This window comes from Stylophora pistillata, chromosome 5 (assembly GCF_964205215.1).
Source record: "Stylophora pistillata chromosome 5, jaStyPist1.2, whole genome shotgun sequence".
Lineage (NCBI taxonomy): Eukaryota > Metazoa > Cnidaria > Anthozoa > Scleractinia > Pocilloporidae > Stylophora > Stylophora pistillata.
In genome coordinates, this window is record NC_142523.1 from 588,962 (window position 1) to 599,875 (window position 10,914).

A 10,914-nucleotide genomic window follows, 5' to 3' on the forward strand; every position below is an offset into this window, starting at 1 on the left:
CCGAAAGCGACAAGACTGTAGACAAAGTGTTGTTATGGGAAATGATTAAGCTTCAAATCAGATATACTTCAATCAAATATTCAAAGACGATAACATAGAAAGTGAAGAACAATGAATCCGATATTGAAAGTGATACAGCCGCTCTTGAAAGGCAACTTGAGAGCTGTATAAACAGCAACAAAGAAGCTCTTGCTAAACAACTGAGGTTTAAGAACAGGGAATAACAGAACATTATTGAATGCAAAACAAAGAAATTCGATCCAAATAGAGATGATATAATGAAGGTGAGAAAAATAATATATATGTTTTCTTTTTTTTTTTCCTGGTCCTAGAAAGTCACTACTGCAATACAAAAGACGAACGTGCAGATCAAGGCAAAGGATGGAACAAATCTTACAAATGACTAAGATATTTTGCGAGAGTGTAACTCTTTTTATAGTGATCTTTGCACAAAGTACCAAAATAACAGAACATTTGGAAAGATTTTTGTTGGCTGTGGACACCACAAACAAAACGAAATTGATAAGGAAAATGCGAGGGTCTCTTAGCTGAAAGAGAATATCTAGAAGTTGTTAAATCAATGGAATCCGGCAAATCACCTGTTACAGAAAGTCTCTCTGCCGAGTTTTATAAAGTTTTTTGGAAAGCTGTTTGTCCTTTTCTTATAAGTCTTTTTCTTACAAGTATTATATTATTATTACATTATCTATTGCTGCAAATTTAAGAACATCTCTCCATCTATTAGAGAATATGCGCAACAGTTGAAGTATAATTTAGAAATTGAAAAGCAAATATCATCGTGACTGATACACAATAAATTTCAACAGAAGTGGCACAAAATACTTCATATTCTATAATTGTTCTATAGTTTGCGGGGAGGCTTCAAATGTGAGCCTGCTCGAAAGAATAATTAAATCCTGTTCTCCTTGTTATGATCTTACGCCCCTGAAAGTCAAGTTTTCTGAACGCTGTACCTTTGGGTTCCTTTCAAGCAATCACTCTTATCTATCTCACTCATAATTTTGCCTTTTTGTCTTTCATAACTGTTAATATTTTGTGAATAAATTCTTTTTTTTTTCGTAAATAGTGTGCCTCTTAATAGGTGTGTTTGTTGGCAGTATCAATTTGTGTGTAGTGTACTTACGATAATGTAAGTAGCACAAATTGTATCAATTATATCGTAAGAGTACTCTAAGTACCATAACTGTAAGTATCGTAACGCAATGTAGGGTGTAACGCAATGTAGGGTGCTCGAAGAGAATTCCGTGTGAGTGTTCTCGTTGTAGTCAACGTAAGTATAATAAGTAGTGGTCTTTGTGCGGTTATAGTTTTAAAAAAAATAACTTTATATCAGCAAAAAAGAAGCAAAGAGACAAGCAAAAGTAACGTGGGATATTCTTTCGTCAGATAATCTTAAAAATGTTTTTCTGGCCAAGCACTTCTTCAGCTAAGAAAGCGAGTTTCTGAATTAATTTTGAGACGAAAGAAGCACATTCCTATGTGTTTGACAATTTGATTGAGACTGCCTCACTTCGTATTCGTTGTTTGAAATCAAACAGTTTCGTGCACGGCTTGCTGAAATGACAGTTCAGAGGACGAGTGCCTTGTTATTCAATTAGCTATTTTTGCAGTTTTACGTTGTTAAAGAGAAAAGATTACACTCCCCTTGAAATTTGAAGGAGAACTTGTGTGCAATATCTGGACTTTAAGAATTGGCTTGACAGCATCCATGGTAAGAATTGGTAGAAATTATGATAAAAGGGAAACTCAAGTGATTTGCATTCAGCTATCTTCAATAACTATTCCGAAGAGCTATCTTCTTTCAGAAATGGTAATCGTCTACTAGCGCGTAAAACAAGTATAGTAAATTACGCGGCGTTGACGGAGGAGCAAATAGGTATTTCGGTTGTTGGGATTTTGATCAAAATCAAGCATATTCATGGAGGCATTTCAAAAGCAAGGCGTTAACAAGATTAGGTTCTCGTTCTGTTTGTAGTTGGGGTCTTTCCGCGCGAACCCTCCACTTCATAATTACAATACTTCATGTTTTGGTCAAAATGTCGCGGATGGGGAAACGGCGTTTAAACGGAGCCTTTCAACATTGATATTTTGTTGTTCCAAAAAAAGTATTTCCCAAGAGATTACTTCCATTACATAAATTTAATATATATATTGGTGGTAAAAACAAACAGGTTTCCATTCAATAAATTACAGCAATAAACGAAACACAACAGGGCGAACCGATGGTCGAATATTGATAGAGAACGAGTAAATACAAAGCATTATTTTACAAACTTTTTCATAAAGGTAAGAAATTAGTTCTCACTCTGTGGGGAAATGTCTTGTACAAATATTCTCTGGGGAGGAAAACTTTGAGTTGTGCTGCGATCTTTGAGGCAATAAGAATTCATATTTTATGTCGTTTTCAAGCAAACTTGTAAAGTAAATGTAACAATAAATCATAGAAGATGTGCAGAGGTTGTTGTTTGAATGCTGCTAACATAGCTTTTACCTCAAGTTGCAGTAATCATCACATCGGTATAACCTAAAAATCTACAAAACATGTCGTGCTGTACGACTGTCGCCAAAATGCAATTACACGTGACACGATAATTACTTTCCGTCAAAATTAATGAACTATTTTCCCATGGAAAATTATGTTTCTCTTAAACATGGTCAAATCGTTATGTACCTCCGTTTAATCAAGCCAAAGTAAGGTTACTTATTGCGTTTATTCAAACGTTTGAATTTATTTAGTTGTGTAAATATAAATCGAGTTGGTTGCTACTCTGTATAACAAAGACGCTGGGTTCATTCTTTCAAAAATTTGAAAAAATCAAAAATCTAGGTAAATGAAATCTTTGTCCTTCGCTCGATCCACCAGCTCTCTTAATTCCGACTAGAATGAGCATGAAAATCTTGCAAAAAAACAACAACAACAAACAAAACAAAAAGGACAAAAAAACGCGTGGTTAAAAATTCACAAAGGCATCTTTTATAGCAAGAACATTTAAAAAGATTTCTTTAATCTATCTTTTTTCCAAAATTGCAGGGATCAAGTGAAAGAGAATCTATAGGAAAAAACAGCAAAATTAAGCATGGAAATGCCTGTGGCAACGACGAATTCTCCATTACATAACTTTTCATCAAAGGATGGATTCAGTGATCACGAGTTTACCCTCGATACAAACGTTAAAGTAATATTCTCCTTTCTTGGTTTAGTTGCCTGTTTAATCATCATCGCAAATGGCCTCGTCTTTGTGTTGGCCTGGAATATGAAATACCTCCGCACCAGAACAAACCTCTTTCTTTTCAGTTTAGCTGCAAGTGATTTAGCTGGTGCTCTGGTTGTTCCACTCGTTCTATCGTGTAACATTGTTTTGATGAACCAGTCGCTTTGTATCGCTATGGATATCTGTCAGCGGGGTCTAGCCATCTCCACGATACTGCATCTGTCGTCTGCGGTCATTGAAAGATACGTCAAGATTTCCTCACCTTTTCGGCACACGTCCGTTGTTACCAAACCTCGAATTGCTTGTGTGTTAATTTCCATCTGGATTTTAGCAATGTCTGTGTCTCTTGCTCAGTTGTTCATCATCTCTTCGAAAGACTTTACTAAAGCTTACCTCATCTATAACACAACAGTTATTTCACTGTTTGTGTTCGCGCCACTTATCATCATAGTTTTGGCTTATATTCGCATCTATTTCATCATAAAAACAAGCAAAAAATCAAGAATGAAACTCACCAGTTTTCTAAGGGAAAGCACATCAAACTCAATGCAACGAAAGAAAAGAGTGAACACCAAAAGATCATTGATAGTTTACCTGGCTATGTTACTGTGTTTTGTGCTCGCTTGGTTTCCGTATTTTTTCCTGACGCTCCTCATAGACTTGGATTTTTCAATAGAGATGAGTATTCCTCAATGGATGAACGCTTTATTTTTGTTTCTAAAGGTCAGTTCTGCACTATTCAATCCCCTTTTATTTACATTTTTTAAAGCAGATTTTCAAAAAGCGCTCCGCGAAATGACCTCCGGAAAGCTTTGTAAACAAGTTGCTAATACGCATGGGCAAAGCGCCCGAAAAAGATATGGATCCCACTCCACTCAGACTCATCAAACGCAACTTCAGCACAAAACGTTTGAGCTAGAAGTGCCGAAATCGTCAATGATCAATCACGTGACAAGACAAGCTGTATGTTAAGAGGCTCTTAGAGCCCCAAAGCTCCCTCCTTACTAGAGTGTGGTGATAAGGGAATGTTTGGGAATGTCTAATTTTCAACCCTAGAGCTCCTCGTATCTCGATCGTCACTGAAGGAATGGAATTGGGTCTATTTATTACACGACTCGGGTAGTCAGAGGGCCAATAACTAAAATCAACCAATCAAAAGGCGCTATTGCCGGTCCAATATTCTCTAAGTATTAGACCGGGCACGGTCCCGAATGATCCCGAATGATACCGCACCTGTATCCCTTTGAAGTTCAGCCGTATAGTAAATCCCTTATTAAGCAAGCTAGCTCCGGACCGTACTGAAAGAATATCGGCCCTCGGTCTTTTTTGTACGGACCTCGCTGCGCTCGGTCCGTGCTGTCAAGACCTCGGGCCGATATTCTCCCATTACGGCCCTCGCGCTTGGTTAATAAGATATATGTACTACCCTACCCATGAGGCATACATGTTTTATGGATCTTCACAACTTTGGTAAACAGTTTAAAGAAATTCTTGACAGAGAATTAAGGTGGCTGGTACCAGTTTTCATCTTTTTGAGGGTTTGTAACTTTGAAAGACTACAACAGAAAGACTTGCCAAGGCCAGTTGAACACTTTTACAGGGTTGAATTATATCCAAAAATAGGTGTCATTTCGTCACTAGCAGTTTCCATGGCAACGCTTGCATGGGCTTATTTAGACGCATTTTTTAGCTCCTGGCTTAAATAATTCGAAAACTAACCCGGTGACCTCGTGACTTTTTTCAGTGATTGCTTTTGGCACTTGAAAAGGAAAGTGCAGAAAGAATTTTAAAAAATTCTACGGAGCGGAATTTCAGAAAATCTAGAACAAAGGTAGTTTTCACACATCGCAAATTTCCTTCCGTAGAATTTTTAATTTTTTTTTTTTGCTGATGATTCCTTTCGACGTTATTATCATATCGGAACAATAAAAAGAAGGGGTCGCCGGACTTGTTTTCATACAATAGCTTTCGTGAGTTTAGCAATTTCCCCGAGCGTTCTCGCGCAATTAAAATTCTGGATTCTATAAGATCGACCTTTGGTCATCATCTGTTATAGCTACCGTTGACAATTGCGTGTGCTCGCGCGAGCGCCTACGATCTGATGTTTACAGACGTTTACTGCGAAGAAAATCATATAAAACAGCTGTCAAAGACAGCCTCCCGGGCTCATCTTCAAAATCCTACACACGACTTCTGGCTATATCATATTATTTTCCTTTCTGTTCCAAAGTCTTCTTCCACTTCAGGTAGATTATCCTTCACTTGAGTTCTTCTTTTTTCGCCGTCGCAAGATTTCATAATGGTTGAATAGTTCTTTTAGATGTGAAGTAAAGCAACCTTTACTTCTCCGAAAATCGTGTTCTTTATCTTAGTTTCTATCTCCTGCATTCACAGTGGCCGCTCAACTCATCAAATACACACTCTTAGGTGAATTTCTCACAGAAGTAGAAAAAAATCCTCGCGCCGCCATCTTTGTTTCAAATTTTCGTCTTTTAATCTCGCGCTTGTTTCGCACGTTTCTCTCGTGCGTGACGCAAGAGTTATCTGTTCCCCGCGCAAGGAAACTAGTACGAGCCAACTTAAGAGAATAACTTACGCATTTATGTGTTAAGTTCTAACAGTATCCCAAAAATTATTACCAGGCTAGCTTAAAACTCCAGGTGAACGTAACAGTAACCCTGAAAGAAAGGATATTTTTTTTCAGGCATCATATTTCAATTTACCTCAGTTCGCTTACAAGTGTCATAACTTGTGTTATGAAATACCTCTGTAAATGTACCGGTGATGTTTCCCATTTGAGTCTTGACGATCAGTTGAGGTCACAGACACTGTAAAGTGGCTTTTGGTGTTTAAGGCTTGAAACAAAAGTTGCAATATATAAATGCAAATCAGTTTAAAATCATAGAAACAAGTAGGAAAAACCTATTTGCTACACAACTGCAACGCTAACCTCTCCTCACTGCAGCGACATCGTCATGCCATAAATTTTTTCTATTAGGCACAAGCTTTACCGCCTAGCTTCTGCTAACGTACCCCAACATAGCCAATGTCTGTTGTATAATGCTAAATGCGTAAAGTTGAATCGGAGTAATAAACCATGTCATATGATACGGTAACTACCTTCTAATAAAGGGGGTAGGTTTTTGAAGAAACTGTGGTGGTGCTGCGTCGGTGGGGGTAACAAGGTCATTCGGTCTTTACCAACCGAGTTGATAATGTAAAATTTGCCACCGTAAAGAGCTTCAAAGCGGACGTTTCGAGGGTTAGCCCTTCGTCACAGCGAAACTAATTATATAAAATAGAAATCTATGGTATGGATCACCGTCTGGTAACGAAATTAGCTGCAAGTTAAATATTTATTTATTACTTTCTTAATTTTTTGGAACAATTTCAATCGATTGTTGAAAAAAGTCTGGGCTCGTACTGGTTTTTTCTTTACTACGCACTGTGATTGGTCGGTTACTGTAAATGATACAGTGGTATGGGGCGCCGATTCTGAAGGAGGTTCCATGTACTTGTCCTTCATAATGATCGAGTAAATATTTTGTCTGTTCTCTATTTTTGTTGAGGCTATTCCTCAACAAGGTTTTATGTTTTAGTCCGTTCCGTTCCTCATTTTTTTTATGTCGTGCAGACCACAATCCTTCAGTAGTAATTTCACTCACTATCCTTTTACGCACGTGGTGAAGTGGGTGTAAAATTTTAGGTACGTAAAACTGTTCCTTTTCTTTCGCTTACCGCCCTTCATCATGTGGTTTTTATGGCTCCCTTAGTCTCGTAATTTTTGGTGATGAAATATTGGTATTCTTCGCCGTCATTAAACTCGTTGGTCGAAGCGCTGTTCTGTTATTATTCGACATTTTCGCCGCTTTATGTGTCCGACCCGGACAATTTTGCTATGTTTTTTTTTTTTGTTTTTAGTTACTGAAAAAATTCAGAAAGTCTAGGATTTCAAAAATCAAACCTGAACATTAACCCTTTAATACTCATGAATGACCAAGAGAGAATTTCTCCTTACAATATCAATACAATATCAAACAGACAAGTGATGAGAACTCTGAACTAACATCATAAGAATTGTATGGTAGACAGTAAGAAGAATTACCCGAGAGAGATGTTGCGAGTGAAAGGGGTTTGGGAATTAGTAATTATTGTGTTCAGCCACACCAGCTATCCCATCATCCCACGCACCTCCTTTGGGTCGATGTCGACACTCTTATGAAATTGATGCCGACAACGGAATGACGTCACGCTAGACAAGAAAACCTTCCTGTTTCGTTTTGAAACTGGAAAAAAAAATGGCGGCAGTCTCGTTTGAATTCGATTCTTGCGGCTATCGCTGCGAGTTTACTAACAAAATTCCTGAAGATTTGCAATGTTCTGAGTGTCATTTCCCAATGAAGGATCCTGTGCAAATTGTAGGATGTGGCCACAGATTTTGTAAGATCTGCCTGGTGCCATTGTTGAGGTAATAACAACCGATGATGCTCGAATGTATATTACAAAACGTCTTGAAATTCTTGTTTTACGTTATTCAGTGATATACCGAACGGATGCACCGAATGATAACCTCGTTTCAATCCTTATTCGGGTTTATTGGACCCAAATTTATTTGTTGTAATAGGTGAAGCTTTGAATTGCGACATCTGAACTGAGCGATTTTTCAAACCTTTATGTTCCAAGCTACTTCATTCAGCAACAGGAATACACCTAATTGACATTCCGCGAATGCATATGAGTTTAAGAATGAAGTAGAACTGAGTGGTTTTCGTAGTTTCTCCTTTTTTATTACTGTTTTCTTCCACAGGTACTCTGCGCCTGTATGTCCTTTTGATAGAAAACCCATTCTGCGAGATCAGGTAACAATATCGCGAACACGTTGTTGGCAAAGGGCGACACGAACTCAGGTGGTGTTTATCGGATAATTGGACAAAATACTTCTGGTTTACTTCTTTTGTAATATTACGGGATGAAAACATTTTCTGTCATGGTCAATTGTTCATAATTTTGCAAAAGACTTACCGCCAAAGCAATGTTTATTTACGCGCCTCTGATCGTTTCAGAAGGAATTGTTTGTTCCAACGGTTTCTTTGCAATATTTAAGATTCTGCAATGATTCCGCCAAGAACATCTAACTTTTCACCATCATAACGTCTTCCAGAAAACTGCATCTATTTCGGAAACACTTATGCTAAATTTTCCGCTGTGTATGTGTATGTGTATGTGTACGTGTACGTGTACGTGTACGTGTACGTGTACGTGTACGTGTACGTGTACGTGTACGTGTACGTGTACGTGTACGTGTACGTGACTGCCGGGCATATGTATATGCCCGGCAGTCACGCACAGCACCACATGTACTAAATGTGAACTTTGGAACATCGAGGATCGAGTTTCGTGTCGAGACAGACAACTTTCCTCTGACGAATAACACTATACATCGCTACAACACTCGTCCATCATTTTCACCGTTAACGAATAAACGGGGACGGTCGTTCCATCATTTGCAAGATATGGTTCAATTGTTTAAATGATATTCTGCTTCTGACTCACCTAGGCTTGATTCAAGACAAGTTAGAAGTGATTTTGCCTAAATGTTTACGATATGTTATCGACCTAGAAACAGATGAGTATATAGTTTCGCGTGTATTTGAGTTCTTGACTCAGAATCTTAGAACGTTAACACTACCTATGAACGACACGAAGTCATGAGAAGCAGTTATTTAAGAATATTGAGAACACGTTTGCTAAATCTCAACAAAAACAAATTTGGTTACGCTGAATATATGAAGTTCATATATTTTGAACTGCGGTTATAGATACGTATGATGTACGATCCTCGCAGTAGAGAGCGCTATTTATGCAATAGCGAAAATCAGACCTGAAAAAAATCAGGCCTGCACGGGATTCGAACCACTGACCTGGTTCGAATGGTTCAGTGGTTCGAATCCCGTACAGGCCTGATTTTTTTCAGGTCTGATTCTCGCTATTGCATAAATAGCGCTCTCTACTGCGAGGATCGTGCATCATACATAAAAACAAATTTATGATACATCCTTAACTTCGTGACAATGGTAGAATCAAAATAAATTTCAAACTCATGATAACACTGTTTAAAGACATATTTCGGCAGCATTATGCAATCAACAGCTCATTGTGTTGTATCCGTTTCCTTTGCTTTTACTCGTTGCATTAAAATAACGTTAACAATTCAAATTAAATGACGATAATTGAAATTCAAGTTACCGTTACGTTAGCTTAGGAAGACACGCGCGAGCGCCGCAACTGTAATTAGGCTCTCTCAAATCATAGTTAGTAGAGGTCCCCCTCTATTAACTATGCTCAAATTAGGAAGCTACTTTTGAGCTTAATAGCTTAAAAGATCATATTCCAAATGCTCTTAGAATTCCTAGTTAAATAGAGTTATATATTTCAGTTTTAACGTGCAGGATGCAACTTCTGTTACTTTCGAGAGATACATATCTTTTTTCATAAGGGTGAGAGAGATCTACTGACTGACATAAATTCGCATGTTGTTCACAAGCCTTTTCTTATTGTAAGAAAAAATATTAGGCTGAGTGTTTTAAAATTCTAGAATCAGCCAAAACTGCTTATTGCTTACAATTATAGGAAGCATTGCACTTTGGCCGCTTAGAACCTGAGCTGAATGCACAGATGCAACACCGTGACAGTAATTATGTTTTCACTTAGACTAACCTTCCGATACAAATATTACACACACGCGCGCGTATTTACAAATAAACAACTTGCGCATGGATTCTGTTTGTGATTCAACGGTCTCAATCGTGTAAATTCTTCTCCCCCGCTCCCTTATAACCCTTTTAAGAATGTTATATATTTTCCATTATACAAACGGAAGGAAACCAAATCAATTCTTGAGTTTTCTAGCACGTCCTTTGGAGGTCGACCTCTCAAGAGAGAATTCAGTGATATGTTCATTAACAAAATAATATAATTGGGTGACAGATATTTGAAGATACCGCTTGTCATTTCAAAATTCTTGAACTTACTGCGAAGTGCTTAAATGATGGGTGTCCGGAGACAGGACCACTTCGTGATATAAAGGTATTTATACATCCAAACATGGCACGTATAGTGAAATTCTAGGTAAATTAACTGCATCATTTTACATCAGTCAAAACAGAACTAAAACAACTTCTCACCATGGGACATTGCTAGCATCTAAGATATTTTCTGACCCGAAATGTTTTTGAGGCATGTCGATTTTCTTCAGCCCGAGGGCGTATTAAAGTTGATCAATTCCTAGTCGTGTCACCCCGTTACAAATTGTCAATCCTTCGTTTCTATCGAATTCTGTTTTAAGGTGGCTCGTACCAGTTTCCTCGCGCGGGGAACAAGTCACTCTTGCGTGACGCGCGTATTAAAGTTGATCAATTCCTAGTCGTGTCACCCCGCTACTAATTGTCAATCCTTCGTTTCTATCAAATTCTGTTTTAAGGTGGCTCGTACCAGTTTCCTTGCGCGGGGAGCTAGTCACTCTTGCGTGACGCGCGTATTAAAGTTGATCAATTCCTGGTCGTGTCACCCCGCTACTAATTGTCAATCCTTCGTTCCTATCAAATTGTATTTTAAAGAAACATATTTCAAAATGCGTGTTCAAAGAGGTGGAGTGCCCAAATGAAGGATGTAAGAAGAGATA

General features: G+C 38.1%; 2 protein-coding genes across 2 annotated transcripts; both read left to right on the plus strand.

The window, feature by feature from the left end:
- Window positions 1-74: 74 nt before the first annotated feature.
- Window positions 75-5,264, plus strand: LOC148729733 (adenosine receptor A1-like). Its single transcript, XM_088760461.1, has 2 exons — window positions 75-284; window positions 3,053-5,264. Exon 2 carries the CDS (start codon window positions 3,099-3,101, stop codon window positions 4,203-4,205), a length of 1,107 nt encoding a protein of 368 aa, XP_088616587.1. The 5' UTR covers window positions 75-284; window positions 3,053-3,098; the 3' UTR covers window positions 4,206-5,264.
- A 135-nt stretch (window positions 5,265-5,399) lies between these two features.
- LOC148729734 (TNF receptor-associated factor 6-like) lies at window positions 5,400-10,825 on the plus strand. Its single transcript, XM_088760478.1, has 3 exons — window positions 5,400-7,701; window positions 8,041-8,092; window positions 10,221-10,825. The coding sequence occupies exons 1-3, from the start codon at window positions 7,532-7,534 to the stop codon at window positions 10,359-10,361; spliced, it is 363 nt and encodes a 120-aa protein (XP_088616604.1). The 5' UTR covers window positions 5,400-7,531; the 3' UTR covers window positions 10,362-10,825.
- The last annotated feature ends 89 nt before the right edge of the window (window positions 10,826-10,914 follow it).